Source organism: Ranitomeya imitator, chromosome 1 (assembly GCF_032444005.1).
Source record: "Ranitomeya imitator isolate aRanImi1 chromosome 1, aRanImi1.pri, whole genome shotgun sequence".
In the NCBI taxonomy this organism is placed as follows: Eukaryota; Metazoa; Chordata; class Amphibia; order Anura; family Dendrobatidae; genus Ranitomeya; species Ranitomeya imitator.
In genome coordinates, this window is record NC_091282.1 from 200,942,309 (window position 1) to 200,956,151 (window position 13,843).

The window sequence follows — 13,843 nt, forward strand, 5'->3', positions numbered from 1 at the left end:
CAAGTATCAGAGAATCATATCATTAGAAAGTACCAGCTTCATTGTGCTTTCTTTTTCTCTGAAGGCTCGGGGGCAGTACGAAGTTCACGGCCTAAGAGTTGTATGGTTTTCTGGATATTGTTCAGTTGTCTTCAGGCTTTATTTTCATGCTTCACCTGAATGTTCTTTATCTGCCTGTTTTCACAGGATGACTGCCTTGTAAAGGTCTGGTACAATACTGAAAGCTGGCACTCAGCTGTTTCATCTCCAGTTACCAGTCCAGAAAAGGAAGGTGAAGGAGAGGTGGAATTCTCATTTATCTACCTTGCTCATCCTCGAGCAGTAACTGGGTTTTCCTGGAGAAAGACAAGTAAATTCATGCCACGGTCAGTGCACGTTATAGGTCCTGCATCAATGGCTGACTGTCAGTTACACAGGAAAAGCAATCTTAATAATAAGCAATATCACACTTTTATTAAAAGGGTTTTCAGAAAATTACATTTTGGAACTCATCAGCTTCAACTGTTAGCAAACTATTACACAAATACCTAACTTTTACTCGCCCTCCTCACTGCAGTGCCTGCTCTCCACTAGTTCTGTGGTCTTTATTGATGGGCTGCAGCAAAGACATCACAATTACAGCTGATGGGATCAATGCAGCCAATAATTGGCCCAGGGGATCTTGTGCCTACTTGGTATCAATGCTGAGCCTGGTGATTGGCTGCAGTCGTGACATTGCAGCCGTCTGACTGAGTAAGGCTAGTTTCACACTAGCATTCGGCAGGGCTGCGGATGAAAGCCTTCTTCCTCCATTAAGCCCCGCCCACTGCCACACATTTTCCTTCAGCTCCGCCCATATCCACATGCGTCGTTTTGGCGCGCTCAACGCAGTTCAGCGCAGCGTCAAAAAGGATGCATGCAGAGGCATCTGCATACATCCGCATGGCCTGCGTACCCAATGTTAAAGATAGGATACGCAGGACGCATGCAGACGTAGGCGGAGCTGAAGGAAGAGGTGCGGCAGTGGGCGTTGCTTAACGGAGGAATTAGGCTGTCATCCGCAGCCCGGTCGAACGCAAGTCTGAAACTAGCCTAAGCAATGGAGAGCTGTCGCTTTAGCAAAGGAAGGTAAGTAAATCTCTCTTTGGTATTTTGATAGCTGTTTGGTAGCAGTTTAAGTTTTTTGGATAAACATTGTTTTTCTTGGAAAACTCCTTCTAAGGGATTGGTCTCTATCTAGTCCTCTGAGTGGTTGCCATGTAATGTTACATTTCCACTGCAGGAAAAATGCCTGATGGGCCACAACTTCATGGTGAAAAATCACCTGATTTCACCAGGTGCCACATTTTGAAATGTGTTGCCTCTTGGTACAATTTTGTTAACATATGTTAGTGTGAACATAGCTTAACACTATAAAAATACAGATGCCGAATGGGAACTGGTAATTTAATTGTTTTCACTTTAGCGCTATCCTTGTAATCGGAGCAGGTGTTATTCTTATTACCACAAATCCATTATCATAAGCAGGTGCAGACAACTGCACCAGAGCTCAAAGGTGGAGAGGAGTGGGCGTACTGCCCATAGCGGCAGATCATTCAGACGCTATCCGTCCACTCGGTCAAGATTACGGCGGAAGGGAGAGGGGCCCGGTGCTGCTTGACACCGGGCCCCTCTCACAATCATGTGGATACCCATAGCTAGGGAGAGAGCGGTGCGCAGCCTGCAGGAATTGAAGACTGGTGAGAGCTCTCACTGGCTGCCGTCTTTGTACCCCTGCAGGGTGCATCCCAATGGTGACTATTCACCTGTAGTCTGGGGGCCTGAGCCGCAGAGCCTACTCAGTACATTGGTGGAGGAAGAGCCTGGCTAAGGCCACATGTACATATTCAGTATTTGATCAGTATTCTACATCAGTATTTGTAAGCGAAAACCAGGGGTGGGTGAAAAATGCAGAAGTGGTGCCATGTTTCTGTTTTACTTTTCAACTCCTGATTTTGTCTTACAAATACTAATGTAAAATACTGACCAAATACAGACAGAGAAGAGGTTGGGGGAGGAGAGCTTACTACAGGGGTCAGCAGCAGGGAACTGATTTCAGTCCTCTGTTGTCCCCATCCCCCACACTGGTTTCTGCAGCCCTCTTCAGAAGATCTCTGAACTATGTGGCCGACCTCCTCCACAGCTTATCTGAACGCCTCATATCATTGATTAGTGTATGTGTACATATATGTGTATGTATGTTTGTGTGTATGTGCATATATATATACACATGCATACATATAGGTGCTTCCAACAAAATTAGAATGTTATCAAAATGTTAATTTATTTCAGTTCTTTAATACTGTAAACATATATAGAGTCATTATAAACAGTGATATTTTTCAACTGTTTATTTCTGTTGATGATTATGGCTACAGTTAGTGAAAATCCAAAATTCATTATCTCAGTAAATTAGAATACTTTATAACAGCAGCTTGAAAAATGATTTCAAAATCCAAACTGTTGGCCTACTGAAATGTATGTTCAGTAAATGCACTCAATAATTGGTCGGGGCTCCTTTTGCATCAATTACTGCATCAATGCGGCGCTGCATGGAGGCGATCAGCCTGCGGCATTGCTGAGGTGTTATGGAAGCCCAGGTTGCTTTGATAGCAGCCTTCAGCTCATCCTCATTGTTGGGTCTGGTGTCTCATCTTCCTCTTGATAATACCCCATAGATTCTCTACGGGGTTAAGGTCAGGCGAGTTTGTTGGCCAATCGAGCACAGTGATACTGTTGTTTTTAGACCAAATAGTCATACTTTTGTCAGTGTGGACAGGTGCTAAGTCCTGCTGGAGAATGAAATTTCCATCTCCAAAAAGCTTGTCGGCAGAGGGAAGCATGAAGTGCTCTAAAGTTTCCTGGTAGATTTCTACGCTGACTTTAGTCTTGATAAAACACAGTGGACCTACACCAGCAGATGATATGGCTCTTCAAACCATCGCTGATTGTGGAAACTTCACACTAGACCTCAAGCAGCTTGGATTGTGTGCCTCTCCACTCTTCCTCCAGACTCTGGGACCTTAATTTCAAAATGAAATGCAAAATTTACTTTAATCTGAAAACAACACCTTGGACCACTGAGCAAAAGTCAAGTTCTTTTTTTCTCCTTGGCCCATGTAAGACGCTTTCTGGCCTTGTCTATTGGTCATGAGTGGCTTGACACAAGGAATGCGACACTTGTAGCCCATGTCCTGGATACATCTGTGTGTGGTGGCTCTTCAAGCAATGACTCCAGCAGCAGTCCACTCCTTGTGAATTTCCCCCAAATTTTTGAATGGCCTTTTCATAACAATCCTTTCAAGGCTGCAGTTATCCCGATTGCTTGTGCACTTTTTCCTACCACACTTTTTCCTTCCACTCAACTTTCCATTAATATGCTTGGATACAGCACTCTGTGAACAGCCAGCTTCTTTAGCATTGACCTTTTGTGGCTTACCCTCCTTGTGGAGTGTGTCAATGACTGCCTTCTGGACATCTGTCAAGTCAACAGTCTTTCCCATGATTGTGGAGCCTACTGAAACAGAATAAAGGACCTTTTTAAATGCTTAGGAAGCCTTTGCAGGTGTTTTTGTTAATTATTCTAATTTACTGCTATAATTGAGTTTTGGGTTTTCATTGGCTGTAAGTCATAATAATCAACATTAACAGAAATTAACATTTGAAATAGATCACTCTGTTTGTAATGACTCTATTTAATATAAGTTTCACTTTTTGTCTTGAAGAACTGAAATTCATTCACATTTTGATATTATAATTTTGTGAGAAGCACCTGTGTGTGTGTGTGTACACACACACACACACACACACACACACACACACACACACACACACACACACATTTTTCAATTTCAGAGAAACTTTATTGGCAGAACCAAATAAACATTAGTTTTGCCTAAGCACGTGTACAGTAGAGAGTAGGGACTGTGGGGATAATAGGTGGGAACTGTAGAAACGATGGATGGGGCACAGGGTGGAGGCTAAGGAAGCCCATGGCATATCATGGTTGTCTTTCTCACAGCCTATGGTATGCGCTCACATACTGCGCTCCTCTCTCCATTGCGCTTTGTTCTTCCCCAGCGGGATATACAGTATGTTTTCTCTTCCTCTTTTATGGAGCTGAAATCTGGAAAGAGATCTAATAGTCTACTGAAGTGAATGTCCCTCACTGCTGAAAATTTGGTGCAGTGTAGCAGGAAGTGGGTCTCATTCTCCAGGTCATAGTGGAGGCACAGTCTGTCTTACCCGGGCTTGTAGCTACAGTCATGGCCAAAAGTATTGACACCCCTGCAATTCTGTCAGATAATACTCCGTTTCTTCCCGAAAATGATTGCAAACACAAATTCTTTGGTATTATTATCTTCATTTAATTTTGTCTTAAATTAAAAAAACACAAAAGAGAATGAAGCAAAAAGCAAAACATTGATCATTTCACACAAAACTCCAAAAATGGACCAGACAAAAGTATTAGCACCCTCAGCCTAATACTTGGTTGCACAACCCTTAGCCAAAATAACTGCAACCAACCACTTCCGGTAACCATCAATGAGCTTCTTACAATGCTCTGCTGGAATTTTAGACCATTCTTCTTTGGCAAACTGCTCCAGGTCCCTGATATTTGAAGGGTGCCTTCTCCAAACTGCCATTTTTAGATCTCTCCACAGGTGTTCTATGGGATTCAGGTTTGGACTCATTGCTGGCCACCTTAGAAGTCTCCAGTGCTTTCTCTCAAACCATTTTCTAGTGCTTTTTGAAGTGTGTTTTGGGTCATTGTCCTGCTGGAAGACCCATGACCTCTGCGGGAGACCCAGCTTTCTCACACTGGGCCCTACATTATGCTGCAAAATTTGTTGGTAGTCTTCAGACTTCATAATGCCATGCACACGGTCAAGCAGTCCAGTGCCAGAGGCAGCAATGCAACCCCAAAACATCAGAAAACCTCTGCCATGTTTGACTGTAGGGACCGTGTTCTTTTTTTTGAATGCCTCTTTTTTTCTCTTGTAAACTATGTTGATGCCTTTGCCCAAAAAGCTCTACTTTTGTCTCATCTGACCAGAGAACATTCTTCCAAACCGTTTTAGGGTTTTTCAGGTATGTTTTGGCAAACTTCAGTCTGGCTTTTTTATGTCTCGGGGTAAGAAGTGGGGTCTTCCTGGGTCTCCTACCATACAGTCCCTTTTCATTCCGACGCCGACGGATAGTACGGGTTGACACTATTGTACCCTCGGACTGCAGGGCAGCTTGAACTTGTTTGGATGTTAGTCGAGGTTCTTTATTCAACATCCGCACAATCTTATGTTGAAATCTCTTGTCAATTTTTCTTTTCCGTCCACATCTAGGGAGGTTAGCCACAGTGCCATGGGCTTTAAACTTCTTGATGACACTGCGCACGGTAGACACAGGAACATTCAGGTCTTTGGATTTGGACTTGTAGCCTTGAGATTGCTCATGCTTCCTCACAATTTGGTTTCTCAAGTCTTCAGACAGTTCTTTGGTCTTCTTTCTTTTCTCCATGCTCAATGTGGTACACACAAGGACACAGCACAGAGATTCAGTCAACTTTAATCCTTGTCAACTGGCTGCAAGTGTGATTTAGTTATTACCAACACCTGTTAGGTGCCACAGGTAAGTTACAGGTGCTGTTAATTAGACAAATTAGAGAAGCATCACATGATTTTTCGAACAGTGCCAATACTTTTGTCCACCCCCTTTTTTGTGTTTGGTGTGGAATTATATCCAATTTGGCTTTAGGACAATTCTTTTTGTGTTTTTTCATTTAAGACAAATTAAATGAAGATAATAATACCAAAGAATTTGTGTTTGCAATCATTTTCAGGAAGAAACTGAGTATTATCTGACAGAATTGCAGGGGTGTCAATACTATTGGCCATGACTGTATGTCTGTGCCAGCCAACCAGATTGTGAGTACAGAGTCTATACAGGTTCAGGATTTGGCGGTCTCTGGGGTGCTGATATGCTGATCTTGTTCTTCCAGTCACTGACCATACCTACCATCCCACCATCTTCCTGATTCAGGCTTTTGTCAGATTGCTTTGGTTGACTGTTCGGTCAGGTTGGGTTTGGTTTGGTTGAGCTGTTCCGACGGTCTGAGTTTGTGGGGACCACCTATATGTAGCATGACTTTATGGTGATGGGAGCTTGGAACTAGCCCGACAGGCACTGTTGGTGGTGCTCCGATGGACCTGGAGAAGGTGTTTACAGAATTCCAGGTTGAATATTTCTGTTGGACTGGAATCCCACTTTGACCAGTCTGGGTATGTGTGAGGGCCCCAGACTTCACTGCCGTACTGGAGGATTGGAGTGATTATGGCACTGAAGATCTTTAACCAGACCCTCACTAGCTGATTCAGATGGTATAGTTTCCTTCGTATGGCATAGAAGTTTTTGCAGGCCTTGTCCTTCAGGGTCTCTATGGCTTTTGTTATTATATATACATGTATGTGTATGTATGCATGTTTGTACAGCTCTGGCAAAAATTAAGAGACCGCCACATCAAAACCCTGTCATGGGCAGCTGTAACTCCAGACCTGAACCCCATTGAAAACCTCTGGAATGTAATCTAGAGGATGATGGATAGTCACAAGCCATCAAACAAAGAAGAACTGCTTAAATCTTTGTGCCAAAAGCAGCGTGAAAGACTGGTGGAAAGCATGCCAAGACGCATGAAAGCTGTGATTAAAAATCATGGTTATTCCACAAAATATTGATTTCTGAACTCTTCCTGAGTTAAAACATTAGTATTGTTGTTTCTATATGATTACTAACTTGTTTTCTTTTCATTATTTGAGGTCTGAAAGCAATGTTTTGTTTTGTATTTGTGTTGACCATTTTTGTCAGAGAAAAACTACAAAGTTTATTGCTTGGAACTTTGGAGACATGTTGCCAGAAGTTTATAGATTAAAAGAACAATTTACATTTTACTCAAAAATATACCTATAAAGAGAAATATCAGACTAACTGAACATTTTGCAGTGGTCTTTTAATTTTTGCCAGAGCTGTATCTACCTACATACATGCATACATACATTTCTAGATTGTGTGCCCCCTTGGGGACAGCGATGATAATGTGTGCAAACTGTAATGCGCTGTGGAATATGTTATAGCGCTATATATAAATAAAGATTATTATTATTATTATTTATACTCCACTAGTCCGGGCTCTGTATAACTCATGCATACGCTCTGTTCCTGGTTCTGAAACCGGTGAATCCCCGAAGACCAAAGTGCGTGTGTCCTAGGGGAATTCATAAGTCTGCAGTCACACAGAATGACGACAGACTTATCAGTTTTGACTAGAAAACCCCTTTAAATATAGGCCTTCTAATGTTTAGGCTATGTACCAAGTTTATAAGTTTCCCCTTATTCATAAGCTAGAGGATACCTTCTCGATTGTTGGGTGTCCGACCACTGGGACCCCAACTGATTCCGATAATATAGCTCTTCTGAGTCCCGTCTGTATAAAGCAGAGGTCACACCTCCATTCCATTCTCGATGGGCATGCCGGAGATTGCGAGTCTGGCCCATTGAGAATGAATGGAGGAAAGGTGCATGCTCGACCTCCACTTCCTTCAGGTGAACTCTTCAGAGCCGTGTGGGTCCCAGCCGTCTCACCTCCAGTGATCAGGAAGTTATCCCTTATCCCCATACCTTTTACATTTATTGTTAAGTATTGTACTTTACACTTTCATGATCTATTCTAAGTGCATTAAATAAATTTGTTACATACATTTCTGTCACTGGAGATCGGTGTGAATGTCTTTTTTCTCTGTATCATGCACATAAGATGCGCAGAGTAAGCTCATACATTTTCAGTTAGAAATCTCCCACTTGTGACCAAACCATTAGGAAATCTCCACCATCTTCTAATTCCGCCAATTGTATTCTGTAGTTCTATAACTTTAATGAGAACAATTGGGTTAGAGCATGCTTCTGTTCCAGCCTGTGGTGCCCGAGTGTCTGCAAAAATAAATTGGACACATGTTGGTTATCGATCCAAGTCACAGATCAAATTTACCAATGCAAGGTACTGGTCCTTGAACATGACATTAGGGTATCCGTGAGTCAAATTAGCTTACATGTTAGTTAACCTTCTCCCCAACCAACCACCTTACCCAACTCCTTTTTACCCAAACCCTCTCCCAAGTACCTGTTGCAGTGACCATTGCTGAATAAAAACTTTACACTGAATTTGGATTAACTGGCCACAGCAGCCTTTTATTAACATTTAATAAACGATTTAACAATAAAGTCCAAAAAGAGGGAGTGTGTTCCTCGAAGCCCCAAACGCATAATCGTAAGTATCCACAGCCCACCATGGCCCCAGGTTAAGTCTTACCCCCAGCCGCTATGCACCAGCTTGGGGGCAGATGATAACCAACCTGTCCGAACCACTAAACAATTGACGGGTCCCTTGATTAACCCTTCCATAGGATTGGACAGACCCCGTCCAACCAAAATTCCTTAGGGGAGTCCAGGACCTCGTGAGATCCCCCCCCCCCCCCTACCAATCCACCATTTCCATTTCCACCAACTTCGAGGACCTTCCACCCCCACGCCACCAACATGAATGTTCTAAACACTCAAACATTCATGTCTCCCCACACTTTTAAAGCTGTCTCGATGCCTTCCTGAATGGCCAAGCACCACATATCCGTGCCCACTGCATTTAAATGGACGCCGTCCGCTCTCCAATAACTTCCTTCACCGGATTCCAAATCCACATGCCTAACTACCACCGCGCCATTCCTTCCCATAAAATGAGATACCGCTTTATTCAACTTAATCCTCGCTTAATTCACCCCCGCCACTGATCTTGCTCCTCGCCAGACCTTCTTCGGGATAATATCGGACCAAACTACCACCACTTTTGGAAACATCGCCCACAGCCTCAGCATGTCATACTTGATATCTTTTATCAACTCTCTGCAAGGCCTCTTACCTAGATCATTCCCTCCTAAATGTATAACAACTATGTCAGGAACCCGATCCAACCGAACGAAACGATGAAATTCGAACAAAAACTGACCCCAAATCATCCCTCTTTTACCAATCTACCGTAGGGTTGCCGATTCCTGAGGAAAACCCAATTGACGCCTCGACGGGAAGACGAATGAGTGTCCCATAATCCAAATTAACCGTTAATGATGGTCTGCAACAGAAAAAAGGTGGGAAGACAAACAACTCAAATTAGGTTTGGCCGAACATAATACCTAAATCTCTCGGATTCCCAGTGTCCAATTTTCTTTATCACATCCTCATGCAAACCCGACCTAGCAGCTTCCGTTGCTGCCCCAATCCTGAACGAATGACCATTATATTCAGCGGCTGGTAAACCCCCCCTCCTTCAAACAACGTCTAAAAACCGCTATAAATTGGAACCTGGACGAAAAAGAACCGTCAGCATGAACCAACAGCGGTTCACTTAATGACCCCCCGTACTTCATAAAATTCCTCAAACAGAACATCAGACACAAGGGAGAACCACGAACCTCGAACAATATAACCTTACAACCTCTCCCACTCACGTCTGTTTTTGAGGAGTAAAGGAACACCACCACCCTATCGTCAGAGACATCCACGTCTTCTCTCAGCAAGCCCTCTCTTATGAACCTGGTTGGACTAATGAGCTCCCCTAAGCAGAAAGTGCCAAAAAACGCCAAAGAAAACAAACGCGGCATTAAACAAATCGATTTCCCATGCAGAAGAGCATACGGCCGATAATTTTCTTCCAATTACCAGCAACACTTCATATGATACAGGCCGCCTGCCGTCTACTGACTTCTTACCTCTTTTCATACCTCTTACCACTTGCCGCACCAAAAATGATTTGATTTCATCTGTCATTCCTCTGACTTTAAAGCCAAACGATAATCCCGCCACAAACTTATCCAGTTTTGACACTGACCAGCCTGACTCCCAGTCATGACCCAACAACAACAACAATTTACTCTCATCCTCAATATCAGTGCTGATTGATGCCCTCCAAGCATCCCAAATATTCCATGCTTGGCCATACTGTCTCCAAGACCTGTCTGCCAGTGACCTAGAAAAAAGATGCCTCATGGCCCGCAAGGCAGGTTCCATAATTCCGCTGGACACTCCGTGCCCCGCGAGTCCGACTCCGAATGTCGTTCCCACTGTGAACAAAAAGAAAATCAGCAACAGAGTTAGAAGAGCCAAAACCAACTTCTGCTACGATTCAGAACTTAAATTTCAAACCTACAAACACCAAGTGCCTGCAGTACTCTCACGACTACCGGTGATGCCGCCGACAGAGTATTTATTGCCACAACTGCACCTACATGCTCACAAAGAAAATAGATTTTTCTGTTTTGAACCATTTCCCCCCACCGAGCCAGTGCTACAACTCTGGGGAACAACTGAAGCAAAATGCTGTTTAATGCCAAACCCGAATCACTCCATGACTGAGGCCACATAGTCACCATCGAGTCGCCGCGAAAATACAAACCGAAACAGCGGCTTTCATCTACCTTGATGAACAAACCCAAAACGTCGGCATCAACAATTGGGCGAATCCAAATTGAACGACCATTATAATTCTCCAAAAACCATTCCCACACTTTCAAATCATCTCTCATCTCCTTTTTTAATCTGATAAAATGCAGAGGGGATTTTACCCCCGTCGTCACCAACGATAGCCGCCGACAAAAAACACGACCCATCGGCAAAATCATGCACGCAAAATTTAGTTTGCCTAATAACGACTGTACCTCCCTCAATGTTAATTTACGTGCACTCGCTGCTCTCCCTACCTCAGCCTTCAAGGCCGTCACTTTTTCGTCTACCTCCATTTATAAACCCGCCTTTTTTGAATCCCTCTGTCCCCTCCCAATCAGTGACCTCATCACCCCAGTACTCCCATTAACCCCTTATTTACCTTTAAAACTAAACGCTCCTTATTATCCCACGTCTCCTTGTCATGCCGGCCTCCCCTTAAAGGGCCGTTGGCCCAGTACGGCCTCACTTCTCCGACATCACACTGATGGCATCCTTGTGCTGTCAGTGCTTCACCTCAGGAGAAGGTTCAGAAACTGCTAAGATTTATTTATTTTTATGCATACGTGAACAACTGATGAAACACTGATAGTAAAAACTGACACACTGATGAAAATCGGATTCACTACGCTGAAGAAAGTACCAGAGGGAAAAAGCAATAGATTTCTGAGTGAAGCATTTCTGCACATTGTACTTTAATGTCAGAGATTTTCTGTGTAACACACCTCATTCAAACATTGCTTTTTTTCTCGTATGTGTTTGGTCAGTATCCGGTTTTACCATCGGTGATTTTCTCATAAGCCCCTACCTCCATACCATAAAAAATAAAGATTTAAAAACATACGACCTTTCTCGCACCCATTACAAAGGCTGGATTGCACCTGTAGGTATTAGTGCGCTAGTGGAGGTTTCCGGTGACCCTTATACTAGGTTCCCATTGCGTTAATGGGACAGCGCTAACGGACAGCGTTGCACGGCGAAATTAACGCCATGCAACGCGTCCGTTAACGCACCCATTGGCAGCAATGTTAACACGCATCGCTAGCGCGTGCCATTTTTCGGCACGTGCTAGCGATGTGCTGTTCTTTTGTGACGCGCCTCGGACGCTGCTTACAGCGTCCGAGGCGCGCCCGAGGTCCGTTCCCCGCTCTCGCAGATCGGGGATCTGTGCTAGTGGGGACGTTAAACGTGACCCCCAAAAATACATTGCGTTAGCGCAATCCGCTAGCGCTATGCGCTAAACGGATTGCCTTAACGCAGTGGGAACCAAGCCTTAGACTTATTCATTTTGGTGTTTTTTTTTTTTTTTTTATATGTATCAAACAATAAGGCTATGTGCACACGTTCAGGATTTCTTGCAGAAATTTCCTGAGCAAAACCGGACATTTTCTGCAAGAAATCCGCATGTGTTTTTTTCACGCATTTTTTTCACGCATTTTTTTTACGCGTTTTTGACGCGTTTTTTTTCAGAGCTTACCAATGCATTAAATAGTGGGAAAAACGCGAAAAATCCACAAAATTAATGAACATGCTGCGTTTTTTACAGCGAAGCATTTTTTTCGCAGAAAAAATAAGAATCATGTGCATAAAAATTGCGGAATGCATTCTAAATGATGGGATGCATAATGTATGCGTTTTTTATGCATTTTTATACCGAAAAAAAGCAACGTGTGCACACAGCCTAAAGATGTCGCTTTTTTATGTTTTAATTCTTTTGTTGATGTAAAAACACAGTATAGCAGCATGACAACTTGTATCTGAATGATGCCTGGAGAGAGGTGGAGGGAACTGTTGCAGAGCCGCACTGATGTGCACACGTCCGTATTTCTTGCAGAAATTTCCTGACAAAAACCAGACATTTCTGCCAGAAATGCGCATGCGTTTTTTTTGTGTTTTTTTTGTGCGTTTTTTGCAAGTTTTTTTGCGTTTTTCCCAATGCATTAAATAGCGGGAAAACCGCGAAAAATCCGCAAAATTAGGGTATGTGCACATGTTAAGGATTTGTTGCAGAAATTTCCTGAGCAAGACCAGACATTTTCTGCAAGAAACCACCATGCGTTTTTCTTGTGTTTTTAACCGCGTTTTTGGTGCGTTTTTTTGCAAATTTTTCTGGAGGTTCCCAATGCAATAATATAGTGGGAAATCTTTTTTTCATGGAAAAAAACACATCATGTGCACAAAAATTGCAGAATGCATTCTAAATGATAGGATGCATATGTATGCGATTTTATCGCAGAAAAAACCTGAACTTGTGCACATACCTTAAAGGAGAGGCAGTGCTCATTGTATTCTGCTCAGCACTTCTCGTAGATTTTTGCACTGCTGAACACCAGGGGCATCATCATCCCAATGTGACGTTTTATTCTAAAAGAAGAAAGTGTCCAGCTTCACCGAATCCGTGAAAAAAAGGTTTCTTTATTCCCAAACTTGTAGCATAGAGGATACAAACTTCAGCACAAGCCATGTGGGTGTGAATCTCAAGTTTCTCAATCTCACGTTTTATTCTACTGTCTTATACTCTGTTCCATGATAGTATTTTGTTTTTCCCTTACAGAGGTTCTGTATGTAATGTTCTTCTCACCTGCTGCAAGGACAATGTCTGCCGGCTTTGGTCAGAGACTTTGCTGCCTAACGACAGCCTATTATGTGGCGACGGATTTAGCCAAAACATTGAGCCCGACAGCTTGAATAATAACTTCAAAAGAAATCCGTCAAGTAAAGAGCGTGTACAGAGTGCACTGGAGGTGAGGACTGCAGTTATTGACGTCGTAACCTGTACCCATGTCATCTTTATTAACTGGTTTTAATGGCAATGCCAGAGCACATTGGTACATTTTTATGCTGTAGACACCAATGTACTATGTTAAGAAGATCACTACAAATGATATATTATTATCCACAACATCAAAAGCTAGCGCTGTTACCCCCACTGTTAAAACTGTGGAGATAGAGCACAGTGTAGTAAGTGAAGTTGTTTTGCAATTAAGGGAAATAAATGTGCCTGGTAAACAATGAAGGGGGCATAGCACAGTTCCGGGAGTCCTACCCCACTAATCTGATGTAATCCCTCACTGCTCCATGATGGAAATATCTGTGGGGAGTTACGTTTTTCTCTATGACAGATATATACATCCTGCCTGTCAGTTCAGCGCCAGGAACATGGGTGATATACAAAATGTGGCTCCTGTAACTGCAGGAAGTGGAGAGATCCCCGCAATGTAATGCCTTAGAAGTACTGGGCAATAGGGAACTGTCCCCTAAGCAGTTAGATGGCGGGACGGGGCACCTC

General features: G+C 43.2%; 1 protein-coding gene across 1 annotated transcript in view; it reads left to right on the forward strand.

The window, feature by feature from the left end:
• DMXL1 (Dmx like 1) overlaps positions 1–13,843 on the forward strand; it is a 230,094-nt gene that overhangs the window by 101,668 nt on the left and 114,583 nt on the right. The window contains exons 7-8 of the mRNA XM_069753398.1: positions 187–365; positions 13,109–13,298. Coding sequence (XP_069609499.1) covers positions 187–365; positions 13,109–13,298 — 369 coding nt within the window. The remainder of the gene's footprint in view (positions 1–186; positions 366–13,108; positions 13,299–13,843) is intronic.